The sequence below is a fragment of the Vigna radiata genome, chromosome 4, assembly GCF_000741045.1.
Source record: "Vigna radiata var. radiata cultivar VC1973A chromosome 4, Vradiata_ver6, whole genome shotgun sequence".
Classification (NCBI taxonomy): Eukaryota; Viridiplantae; Streptophyta; class Magnoliopsida; order Fabales; family Fabaceae; genus Vigna; species Vigna radiata.
Window position 1 is genome coordinate 18,271,600 of NC_028354.1, and position 13,957 is coordinate 18,285,556.

Sequence of the window (13,957 nt, forward strand, 5' to 3'; positions counted from 1 at the left end):
GACAAAATCAAGATTGCAGTCTAACATAGGTTTGGGATTTCTCCTGCAATTGAAGCGCAAGCTCAAGCTGCATCTCCACTTCGCCCATGTCTGGTCGTTCCGTTCCTTGTTTATGCAAGCACCTCTCAGTAATGTCAATGAACGTTTTCCAACAATGTGGACCAATTTTGGACTTAATAAACGATCAACTATTTTTTCTGCATACGGAATAATTAGGGTTCTTCACACGTTCCAAGTACAAATCTCGCGCTTGCTTTGCACTCACAACTTCCAATAGAACCACACCAAAGGAAAACACATTTGATTTCACAGTAAAGATGCCAGAGGCTGCATACTCAGGATCACAATATGCGAAAGTATCATGGTTTCTCGCTACAAGAGATGAACTTGCAACATCGACGGCTCCCCTTTTGGACAACAGTATACCAGAAATCTTAGGCTCCCAGTTTTGATCCAAAAGGATGTACCGTGTTTTGAAAAAACTGTGTATCACAGAACACCTGCGTCCTGTGTGTAGATAACAACCATGCAAATTCGAACCCTCCTTTCCCACGAAAGTGGAACAAATTTGTGATTGTTTGTATGATGAAGGTGATCATTGAGGGAACCGTTAAACATGTATTCATGTACACGAATCAGATGGGAGTATCTTTCAATGCAAAATCCAATTACAAATATGAAGATCATCGAATACAAAATAATAGTTACAATACTTATTACATTTATTACAATCAAAATTTCATAAGCTATTGGTGGTTTAGTAACGTTTAATCTAACCACTCCAGAATTTTAGATTAATACCACCACCGAATTTAAGATTTATATCTTAAGAACAAATTTTACATGTAGCTCTATCCTAGGTATCAAACTCATCGAACTTGTGTACTGCTCCTACCCTATCGTCCCTTTGGATCCCAAATCTCAGAGAAAACATTCTCAGAGAGCAACCTGTCAGATTGCTTACTCCCATAGCTATCATCTGTGTTGCCTGAGGTGTTACATCTAGTGCTATTACTATAATCTGTAAGTTCTACACTGTAATGACTACCGCTAAACATGTCCTCACTATCTTCTTCGTAACCTCCACCAGTGTCCATCATCACTACATTTTTAGCACTATCCTCCTGAAGCTGCAGAACAAGCTCCAGCATTCCAACGATGACGTTCATGGAAGGCCTTTGAGTACCATCCTCCAGCAAACAGGTCAACGCCACCTCTCCAAATTTTTGCAAACACTGAGGTGTTATCTGACCCTTCAGTGCTGGATCCACAATCTCACCCAAACACCCCTCCTTATATCTATGTTTTGCCCAATCAACGAGAGACACCTGTTGCTTCTCCGCCATACGGAGCAAAGGCGGCCTCCCACATAATACCTCCAACAGCACAACCCCAAACGAGTACACGTCAGATTTCTCCGACAAACGCTGTCGTTTATAATACTCCGGGTCTAAATACCCAACACTGCCCTTCACCTGGGTGCTTACATGGGTCATTGAAGAACTCGTGGGCCCAATTCTGGATAACCCGAAGTCTGAAACTTTGGCTACCCATTTTTCATCCAATAAAATATTGGTACTCTTCACATCACGGTGAATGATGACGTGCTTTGCACCTGTATGCAGATAGTGGAGCCCTCCTGCAGCACCTATGCAAATCTGGACCCTTTGCTTCCACGACAAGGACTGATTATCAGAACCGTAGAGATGGTCCCGGAGGGTTCCGCGTTCCATGAAATCATAAATGAGTATCATCTCGGTGTTCTCGTAGCAGTAACCGATGAGGGAAACAAGATGGAGATGACGAAGTTGAGAGAGCATTTCGATTTCATTCATGAACTCCTGCATACCTTGCTGAGAACCGGGTTTGAGCCTTTTGATTGCAACGGGTACTGAACCCTCATCTACATATCCTTTGTAGACGTTGCCGAAGCCTCCCATGCCAACCACCATTTGTTCGTCGAAGTTATTAGTGGCGGCTCTGATTTCTGTTATGGAGAAGTAGCGGCAGAGGTTGGTTGGCAGTGACGATGAGCCACCCCCGCGAGAAGTTCCTCCTTTTTTGCTGGAACCACTTTCAAGGGCGATATTCTTTTTGCATTTGATGAGGAAGAAAACAACAATAGAAGAGAGCAAAAGGACACCTGCAACTGCTCCTAATATGCCTTCTCGGCTTTTCGTGATGACGCTACTTTTCTTGTTTGAGCTAAGAGGAACCTTGGGCTTTTGAGGAGGAGAGTTTGGATTTTGTCCAGCGAGACTATCTGTTGAGCTGCTGATTTTGAAGACTTCAATTGCGTTGATAACCGCGTCTCTGATCCGGCTTGTAGGGCGAGGATGCAGTTTCACTGATAGATTTGTTTTGTTGAGATTACCTGGTATGGAAACTACGTAGTCTTTAACCACTGGTACGCCCTTCTGATTATCAGTCCACAGGAGAACGTCTGCCCGATCGGTAGCCAACTGATCCGCTATGATGATGTTGAAAAACAGGTCACCAATGTTGTTAACCCACGGATCAAGCTGGCAAAAGTGTAACCGTAGCATGTAGAAGAAGCCTGAATCAACTGGAAGCAGCCATGTGAGATTGAAACCCATGTTGATGGAGCCATCAAGTCCCATACTCCGAACGGTTCTGTACACTTGATCTGGTGCCGTGTAGTTATAGGTTTTAATGAACTTGAGCTTTGTATGACTCCCATAATCAACTGATTGATTATATTGAGTTTTTACGTACTTGATGTCAGGTACCCACGTTCTGAGCATACCAGTGTCCCCTGCGGGGGGAATTTCATTTCCAACGACTAACCTGTACATGGTCTCGAGAGCAAATTTGTTCTCAACGACATATGGGGTTGTGGTGCCAACATATTGCGGCTGCTCTGTGGAGTCGTCCGGATTGGTGTAGTATAGATAAGGGGGCATCGAAACAATCTCGATCCCGTTGATGAAAGCGTAGGAATATGTGGTGCTGGGAAAGAAGGTTATATTCAGCTTCTCACCGTCTCCTACGTAGACGCAATACTCTCTGAACAATATATCAGGGTGGCTAGGGTCATCATCAGCATCGGCGTTGAGGGAAGCGTTGAAATCTTGAAGGAGGGTGAAGGGGCCTGCTTTGACTGAGAAAGCGGCTAGGGGGCAAGGGAAGTTTTGGTATGAAGTAGAGTAGAAGAAGAGACGAATGAACTTGGGGCCTGGTGTGACAGGGAAGGAGTAGGTGAATGAGGAGTAAGAGAGACGAGCATGGGTGTAGGGACCTTGTATGGTAGATGGTGTGAGTGAAGGAGCAGCAACTGAGAGGTGGGTTGGAGAGAGGAAGTGGATGTCTGAAGTCCAATTCCGAAAGTCGAGAGTGGAGAAGTTGGTGGATGAGCCACAGCTGATGCTAAAGAGGTCAGTGGGACGATAAACATCGTCTGCTGTGGAAAGGAAAGAGAGGCACCACATAAGCAAGAGGAGGAGGGTGGCTCTTGAAGCAGTTCGCGTACATGTTGTTTCCATCGATAATCTCTAATCAGAGCAACAAAGAGAGCTCAACTCAAACACCATAAATCAACCTATATGAATATATATAGTTTGAGAGGTGAGAGTGGCCAGGGCATTCCGATTCGTGTCTTACTTTTCCTTAGCAAGCAAGACATTATTTCAAGTCTATAACTACCAAGTCTACGCTTGCGTTTGGTTTTTGGTTGCTTGGACTGCCTTCAACAAGTCAATGCCAAAAAAAAAAAAAAAAGTATCCTGTTGATTTTGTACTATATGGAATATATCGATCGGATCACGGTTAGCAAATATTAATGGTTAGATTGTCTTAATCTCTACAAATATACAGAATTAATAATTAGAATTAATAATTGATTATTGGGTTTGATTGCCTAAAAATATACTACATTAATGGTTAATCAATGGGCTTGACTGCCATAAGCTCTATAAATATACAATTGATGTCCGGATATAATTTTCTATCCTAATAAAATAGTGATCTCTACATATTTGACTTGAGCGTTAGAGTGTCTTCTGCTAGTCAACAACCCATCAGAGTGGATTGCGTTCTTGAAAAGGATTGGACTATCGAAGCATAAAGCAGCAGAGCAAAGAAGGACGACCGACTCTCAGACCAATACAACCGAAATATTTTGACACCCACCGTGGGGTCGAACGACATCCCCATAATACCACAAGAAACCAGATGCGCGCTCAATCTCGACATCACTACTTCGGATCAGTACCAGGTTTTGCACCCAAGCAAAAATTCAATATTAAATTCTAAAGACATGTCTTTGTTTTTAAGAACTTCTAGGAAAATTCAGATATTGAACATTGATCTTGACCCTATGTCCTTCCTTGCTCTACTTTATGTTTCGATCATCTAATCCTCTTCAAGAACGCAATCCAAAGACATTCCAACACTCAAGTCAGATATGTTTCATAAAGAGGTCACTATTTTATTAGGATAGAGAAGGATATCTTTACCTGAACATCAATCTTATATTTATAGGACTTGTGATAGCCAAGTTCATTCAATTAGTGCAATATATTTTTAAGCAATCAAACCCAATAATCAATTATTAATACCATATATTTGTAAAGTGTAAGACAATCTGACCCATTAATACCTACTAACCGCCCATAAACGACTATTAACTCTTATCGATATATTTCATATAGTATAGATTTTTTTTTCACAATACATTCGCAAAGTTTTTCCACCACGTTTTTCTACTTGTGATCCATTGTATAACATTTGAGACATACTTTTCGTTTGCTTATTGTTCCACATGCAAAGATTCCAATGATTTTAAGTCACTAAACATGATTTTGTGAATGAGAGTAAAAAAATAGTATTAAATTATATTATTTCATGTAAATAAGGTATTTCTAGATTTTCGTGAGTATATTAGTGTCACAATAAATAAAATAAATATAAGATATAATAACATATTAATATATATAATAATTGGATTCAGTTTATTATAATTTAGATTATGTTTATATTTTCATAAATATAATTTTTTCCTTATTTTAAGAATGTTAAATATTTCATATAAATCTCACATTTGAATCATGCTTATTGGGTATGACAATAATAATATATTTTAGACTGAGTATCTACCGTTAGTTTGTTAGAAAAAAATGAGTAACAAACTGAGTATTTTTAACCTGTTGATCAGTCTTTCATAGTTCACAATTTACGCATACTAACGACGGGAAGAGAAGAGACCGCATAATCACAACAAAAATTTCATTATATTTTAATCCTTAAGTCATGTTCATATTGAAGAAAGCTTTTATAGTTTCAAAAAAGATAATATTTTAATAATGTTTGAAGACACTAATGAATATTCAAGGGTTTAGTATCTAGTTATCTTTGGTTTTTTTTGAGTTTTTTATTATATATAAGGGACTTATTAGAACTAAAACATCACAAAGTATATGGTAATAATGTTAGCAATTTTGCATCATCATACATACATGGGCTTAATACCTATTTTGTTCCCAATTTTGGTTGGAAATATTCGAAATGGTCCCCATTTTATTTTTTTGTTCAATGTAGTCCTAAAGAACGTAATTTGTGTTCAATTTAGTCCTTTTTGTAGACGCCGTTTAAATAGTTAACGACTCGCTGTCCAACTGTCCAATTAGAGAGTGAAATGTCATTTCTGATCTGACGTGGGGTCCTTAAGGTGTAGTGAAGTGGAATTATTATTTTTGGAATTCTTTTTTTGATATTAGAGTTATTCTTTTCAAAATTAAATTAAGGTTTTTAAAATTAAATTAAGGATATTGTTGTTTGAAAGATTAATCGTGATTTGGGAGATAGATATGCAAGATTGGGAAGAACACAAGTACAGGAAACCTCCAAAATCCAATTTGAAAACAAAGATCCCAACTCCTTCGAATCGCAACATAAAAAAAACCAAGAAAAAAAACCCCAAAGAAAAATTCCCAAATTCAGAAACCCTAAAATCAAACCCCCAAATTACAAGATCAAAACCCTCAACCTATAGTTGCCAACCTGCAGAGAAGAAATAGAAACACAAGAACAATTCCAAATCACAAGCTAAGAATGAGCATAAAAAGCCTCAAAATCGTGACGCATCCCCCCATGAGCCCTGGCGCTGCGAAAAAGGACTTTTGTGCTTGTGNTTGTGCTCCCCTAATCTGCTTCTCGTGTGAGACGAAGAGTCCCAGGATTGGGTTCAACTTATTATAAATTTAATGCTTAATACCTATATTGGTCCCAATTTTTGTTGGGAATGTTCAAAATGGTCCCAATTTTTTGTTATTTATCTTCTTGGAGTTTTAATTAAATTCTAAATTAGAATTATCTTCTCTAAGTTTTAGTTAATCCTCTTGGAAGATTCAGAGGACCCTAATCACAACTTTTTTTTTTTTTTTCAATTTTGGGTTGTCTTTCTTCACTGTTAACCCAATTTTGGGTTTTTCTTTTTGTTTTGTTTTCATTTTGGTTCGTGTCACAAGGAGTGAAGGCTTCCTTTCTCTTATCTTTCTTTGTTCTGGTTGGGGGTTTTTGCATGTTGGGGATGCGAGTTCAATTGGCTAGGACGCGAACTCCATTTTCGTGGCGCTAGGGCTCCCCCTTTCTATGATCATTCTTGGCTTGTGATTTGGGGTTGTTCTTGTGTTTCTATTTCTTTTCTGCAGGTTTGCAACTATAGGTTGATGATTTTGATCTTGTAATTTGGGGGTTTGATTTTAGGGTTTCTGAATTTGGGAATTTTTCTTTGAGGTTTCTGTTCTTGGTTTTTCTGATGTTGTGATTGGAGGAGTTGGGATCTTTGTTTTCAAATTGGATTTTGGGGGTTTCCTATAATTGTGTTCTTCCCCAATCTTGCAGATCTGTCTCCCAAACCACGATTAATCTTTCAAACAACAATATCCTTAATTTAATTTTGAAAACCTTAATTTAATTTTGAAAAGAATAACCCTAATATCAAAAAAAGAATTCCAAAAATAATAATTCCACTTCACTACACCTTAAGGACCCCACGTCAGATCATAAATGACATTTCTCTCTCTAATTGGACAGCTGGACAGTGAGCCGTTAACTATTTAAACGGCGTCTACAAAAAGGACTAAATTGAACATAAATTACGTTCTTTAGGACTACATTGAACAAAAAAATAAAATGGGGACCATTTCGAATATTCCCAACCAAAACTAGGACCAAAATAGGTATTAAGCCTACATACATGTATACTGAATCTCTATCCTACTCAGTTGATCTTAGAATAGGAGAAACAACTGATAATAACATTGATGACGAAGAGACATCATTCGGATATCTCCAACCATTCCTTTCCGAAGACTCTTTAAACTAAAACAACAGAGTGATCAACATTATTATACTGTATGTGATGAACGATCAGTATGAAGTAGAGCAGAAGAGAAAATGTGAAAAAGATGGGGAAGGCCCACCCTTATTTATAATCATGAAAGTCGTGACTACCATGTGTCCTCCACCATCAGATAAAATTGAATCCAACGATTCAGAGTGTCCCGACTCTGCGTATTTTGACAGGGTGTGAAATCCAAAGTGTTGCACGTTCTTGCCAACATTAACATTCTCAACACTCTGAATGGTGTGGGTGCCCTTCGTGTTTCCTAGATGGCTGACTACAAGATCTCAACCACCCCTCTCAAGCCGTGCAACCTTAGTCAGGTCACACTTGAACTGCACGGATGGCGAGAACTATGTACCAACTTGAAAGCCCTTTGTCAATCACTTTAGTCTTCGGTTTGGGGATTTGTGTACTGTACAACCCTCCGGTCAGTCACAGACTAGATAGTCAACCTTAACTCGGACCATCCAACTGGTCATCTTTGAGATCGGTCAAACTAAACATAGACAAGTCAGTCATGAATCAATATGATTAACTTTAATGTTAATCAACTTAGAAGTAAAGTGTGATTATCATGATTGAGTCATGATTAAAGTGTTATTAATCAAAAGTCCACTCCAAAACCTATATATATAGATTTGAGGTGAGACAGGTAATCTTATATTTACTATGTCATTAATCCTTAATTGCTATCGTTGAACTAACTTTGAAATCGGATTAGTTTTTACAAATACTCTCCAAGAGGTTTGGACAAATGGTCAAACCTAAAACTTCAACTTTCAAATAGCTTTGAAACCTTTACACGACTAACGTACCTTGAACATTGATCCGTTGATGTCATCTTTACACTCCAAAACAATATATATGATCATCCTTATATATAACTATAAAGAAAAGGTAGAAATACACTGTATATTAATTTTAAATAGCCACATTTTAGTTCTTAAGTATAAGACAATTAAATTCATGGTTTTATATTATAGTTTTACAATTTCAAAATGAAAAATAAAAAACAGCATCATATTCAGTATATAAATATTTCAATATAATAAGTGTATTAATATGTATGTGTAGGAAATAATTAATATTAAACTCCAAAAATAAAATTGACAGAAATAAAAGAAAAGATAAAACCTTAAATAGGTTTGTGAAATGATACGTTTTTCAATAAAGCTTATAAAACTATACTATATATTTTTTATTTATTAAAGACTATTATTCGATGACATTAATTGAAACAAACAATTTAGCTTCGTCAATCTTCTCAACTCGTCACTTGGCTTGGTCTTTCATTCTCTAAAAATAAATTTACCGGTAGACTGAAGAAGGTTAGTGTCACACCCCATTTAATACCCCTCCTTAGTGGAGTATACTTGTCAAACCGTCCGGTTTTCCCTAGTAGAGTGGGAGACCAACTCTGCCAAGCTTTTAATTCCCTTCCTTCGTGATCCGTGTAGCAGCAGCAGAGCAGTGAAACCCTAGAAAGTGGAGGTCAGGTGGCACGCTGGGCCGAACGTTCTGAATGGAGGCAGTATTTAAGGTAAAATGAGAAGTCTGACGCCACTTTTCCCATGCAATCTTCTTCTTCCTCAAACTCAAACTCTCTGGAAATCTCAAACTCTCCTCCTTCTCTCTAGACCTCCCAACCTTCTCTCTAAAATTCTAACCAATCTACTGTTCCGATCACCATTCAGATTATATCTGAAGACTCCTGGTGGTTTTCTCTTCCATTTGAACCGTTCGGTTTCGGGTTACACCTGGTAAGTGTTCTGACCTTTGAAACCTCTTGTTCTCTTGCATGCATGTGCCTTTAAAGCTTGCATGTACTTGTGAAACCATTCCTCTGAACCTACTTTTGTATTTCACTCTAGACTTTGGAAACCTTAGGAGAGGTAGTTGCTGCCAATCAACGTTAGACGTACTAGCTGGAATTAGAGGTAAGGGAAGCTTATGAAGTTTAATTATAATTTCTCTGTATGGTTTGAATGTATGCCTGATTTAATGTATGCTTGATATCTAAAGTATGTTACTTGATTTCTTATGATTGGAAAATGGTATGTTGTTGTATGAGTTGTATGATAAGTGTGAACTATGAATACTGCACTGATATGAGTACGTATAAAACTTAGAGAAATTATGAATCTGAGATCGAAGGTCATTAGGACCGTTCGGTCCTACCTTTTTCCGTTCGGTCTGTTCGGACTGATCAGCCTAGTGTGTTTACTAAACTTAGTTGACTTCCTTTAATTATTTCATTTGTCATATACTTAAGAACGCTGGTCATAAACCAAGCGTTCGGCCTTAGGCTGACACTTAAAATATAAAACTTGCAAATCTGATATTCTTCCTTTTGAAACCGTTCGGTCACTTAATGACTGAATGGTCTAGTGAGCTTTTGTTTATTTAAAACGTCCGGTTCGTCTGGATGACTATCACTTATAGTCAATCCTTTGAGTTACGGTCTTATTCCTTGTCGGACCATCCGACCAATCTGTTTGACATTCTTCTGTTATTCAGTCTCACCTTTGATGTGACCGTCCGACCATTTATTGAATTCTTGATACTCAGTTTCCCATTTCGATTAAACCGTTCGGTCACTATTAATTATAATCCAGTCTTTGGTATTTGGTACTTTTCTTAACATCCTTACAGTTTGGAAGTGATAATGAACCTTGATTGAATTTGGCTAAGTAAGGGAATTCCACTGGAGGAATGTCTCATGAATTTGTGATGATTGGTAAAGTATGAACGTGGGAATGACTCAGGTGTCGTCCTGATCCTGATATTCCGTGAGAACACTTTCTCATATAGAGAGAGGTTACTCATGCGTGGGAATGGCAGGAGGTCCACGGTCATAAGGTTGGATGATCGTTGTAGGACTAACCTCGGGTGGCAACTGATAAGTAAAGGCAGTTACTACACCACACCGGGTGCTAGGGACGACCGAGCTACAGGTTCATACAGTCCGGATAGTGTCTTAGTGGGTCATGATTAGAGGTTTGTAGCATGCATGTATAGAAATTGTATGTTTGCATGATTGATTGATTTGTATCGTATGTTTACTTGTATGATGTAGTGATAAATTAAATTTACATAAGCTTACCCTTGTTTGTTTCGCCTTGGTTCATGTTGTCGTTCGGTATCCGACCGTTCGGTTATCCACTTTATTGCAAATGATCATCCTTTTGGGATGTGAGCAGAGGATACCTTGGAAGCTACATTGGAGGCTACTCTGGAGGATGCTGGGCAGGTAGAACAACCCTGTGCCCGAGAATTATGCAGGACCGTCCGGTCCTTAGGATAGTTACTTTCTTTGTTTAGTTAGTTAGCCATCCGGTACACGGAACCTTTTGGTGATTGGCCGAGAGGTCAATGAATTGTATTCAAGACCGTTTGGTCTATTTTGTAAAAGTTGTGTTAATCTTACTGTTGTACGGTTTTTAATCTTCCAGTATATCTCATACTTCTTTGTATATTCACTACTGTTCTTCTTTATTGTTTATGATAACTCCAAAAAAATGAATTGTAACTTGTGTTATATATTTATTGGGATGTTACAGTTAGAGAAATGAATACTGGATTAATCGACTAATAAAATTGAAAAGAACAATTACATAATTTAAGAATTAAAAAAAAAGTTAACTAAAAATTTTCAAAATATTCTAGATATTTAAAATTTATTTAAAACTTGGAAAGGATTCGTTAAAACTAATACTTTACTTAAAAAGGAGATCTTAATTGACCTGACAATACACTAATAATGGAATAAATGTTGAAAGAGGAGCTTGAAGAGTACAAACTAGAATACAACACAATCCATTGTTACATTAAGACAGGATTCGCAGTTACAGTCTTTAATGAATTGAAAACCGAAAATTAAGCATAATATACACAATATATAAATATATATATATATATATATATATATATATATATATATATATATATATATATATATATATAATTGTTCACGTTCTCTATATTTCCCGAAATTTGTTCAGTTCAGGAAATGGAGTTATTTTAGTTATATATACGGAAACAGATGGCCGATAACAAGACGAAGCATAACAACACAGTGGAGGGAGGAAAGTAAAGCATTCGAACATAAATAGTTTCATCCACTCAACTGCATTCAGGTCCCCTGTAGTAGGGGCTACAATGTCTGTCCCGAACTTCAGCCGCTGCCAGACATGATCTGTACTCCTTGGCCTTCTTACACTTTATGGCGGGGTTATTAGGATCTGCTGTACCCGGCGTCTTCCGGCCATTGGCTTCAGCAAGCATTCTTTGGAAGTGGGAGCTGGAGACGGTGGGAAGCTGTGAGTCCAAGTGGTGGAGGCGGAGGCAGTCCTCTACAGAGCCATTGCACACAGAACTGGAGTCATTGGACTCCGACAATGACACAGCTGCAATTATCAGATAAGCGTGAAGACAAATCATGATCCACATCAGCAAACGGGTTGATGCTTTCTTCTTCTTATGCTCTACTCTGCTTCTCACAGCTACAGAACAATCTTATCTCACAACACTAAATGCAGACTCCTCTCCCGTTCCACTCTCTACTACCAACGTCGGCAGCGGCTATTTATTATTTTATCACTACCAAAACCAACCCAATGTTCAGTTTTTAAGTAGAGTTGTGAATTTGACCATGCTTTATGGGTCGGTGGTAGTCATTTTTTACAAGGACGTAAGTTCACTCTTAAATACAAGGCTTAATACCCGTGATGGTCCATATTTTCATCAAGTTTGTTTACTTTGGTCCTCATGATTTTTTTCTGTTCAATGTTGTCCTAAAGATTGTAAATTTTGTTCAATTTGGCCAATTTTGCTAAGGCCGTTTAAATCGTTAACGGTTAGATCTCCACATGTGCAATTAGAGAGTGAACTGTCATCTATGTTCTGACGTGGACTAGATCAGTGACCACATTCGGAGATAATTAACAGAAATGAAAACTAGATTGAACAACCTTCATTCATTACAAGAAATAGAGTCACATCACCATCTTTTTCAACCTTCAGCCCAACCAAAAATAGAAACCCTACTTTCTTTCTAAAAATCTAACCCTAGCGCCGCCACACCTAAACCCTCAAGCCACCACCGCAATCACCATCATCTTCTTCCCAGTTTGCACTGCCACCATAGCAATTGAAGGTTTCGATTTGGGGGTTTTTGTTGTGTTATCTGGTTTTTGTAAATTGGAATGTATGATTTTCGTTTCAAAATTGATTTGGGGAATTCTTTGTTCTTCTCTGTTTTGCGAGTGGTTAGGGATTTTGTTCTTCCCTGCAGGTATGGGTTTTGCGAAGTGGGGGATGAGGGTTCAAATTGGAAATGTTAAGGTTTCTGAACTTGGGATTTTTCCTTTTGGGTTCATTTGATTCGCGATAATGGGTTTCGTGGTGGTTGTTGTTGGATGCACGGGTGGCGCCAACGAAGGTGTTGGTGTAGGTGGCCATGGGTGGTGTTTTTGGGTGGTTGTTGGACAGAGAAAATGATGAAGGTGAGAAGATGGTGGCTGGTCGTGACCGTGGCAGTGGTGGCTAGGGTTTTTGTGTAAGGTGAAATTAGGGTTTCTGGAAGTAGGAGATGATGATGATGTGTCAAGGGTGATGTGTCATTGATTGTACAACTGGACTGTCTGCCGTTAATGATTTAAACGGCGTTAGCAAAAAGGACCAAATTGAACAAAATTTACACTCTTTAGGATAAGATTGAACAGAAAAAAAAACATGGAGACCAAAGTGAACAAACTTGACGAAAATAGGGACCATCAGAGGTATTAAGCCTAAATACAAAAATGACATCAAAACTTAACACTCAAAATCTCAAATTAGATGAATTAGGATCAAAGTTAATATAACTTCATAAATACTGTAAGACTTTAATTAATTTTAAAAACAATATTATTTATAGGGGTGGGCAAATGAAACTGTATTGCACGGCTAAAAACTGTACTGAACTAAAAACTAATTTGTTTAAACTGAATTGTACGATACTAAACTATATAAACTGAACTACTAATTGAATTGTAAATTGTACTAAACTACAATATAAACTGAACTGAACTACTAACTAAATTGTAAATTGTACTAAACTACAATATATACGTAGATTTTTTAAGTGAATTGTAAATTGTCCCTCTCATGAAGCCTTAGACATATATGTTGTGTATTTTACTGATTTTTTACATCTCATTAATCTTTTTAACCAATTATATATATATATATATATATATATATATATATATATATATATATATATATATATATATATATTATAATATGTACCTTTTGTGAACCGTCGTCATTGCCCTGCATTTTCTGTTCCATTATATAATGAAGATTATGTTTTACGCGTTTTCTCTACTAATTTTATCTTTTGATAATCGTTTTTTAAATTAAAATAATTAATTTATCCATTTTATTCTTTAATTAATTATTTTTTTATTTAATTATTCTTTTAAGAATTAATTATTTCAATTAAATTAAAATACATATGATAAAAGAAATTGAAACTATTTTGTGTAAAAACACATAAATATTTTGTTTTCCAGTTTTAACAATTTTTTAAATTAAAATAATTAACTT

At 37.1% G+C, this 13,957-nt stretch overlaps 2 protein-coding genes across 2 annotated transcripts; both read right to left on the reverse strand.

Moving 5' to 3' along the window:
* Positions 1-809: 809 nt before the first annotated feature.
* Positions 810-4,212, reverse strand: LOC106758475 (receptor-like protein kinase FERONIA). Its single transcript, XM_014641394.2, has 2 exons — positions 4,150-4,212; positions 810-3,512 (listed from the first exon to the last, which is right to left on the reverse strand). Exons 1-2 carry the CDS (start codon positions 4,210-4,212, stop codon positions 897-899), a joined length of 2,679 nt encoding a protein of 892 aa, XP_014496880.1. The 3' UTR covers positions 810-896.
* A 7,197-nt stretch (positions 4,213-11,409) lies between these two features.
* Positions 11,410-11,865, reverse strand: LOC111241467. The gene has a single exon (XM_022779546.1). The coding sequence runs from the start codon at positions 11,813-11,815 to the stop codon at positions 11,489-11,491; it is 327 nt and encodes a 108-aa protein (XP_022635267.1). The 5' UTR covers positions 11,816-11,865; the 3' UTR covers positions 11,410-11,488.
* Positions 11,866-13,957: the final 2,092 nt, after the last annotated feature.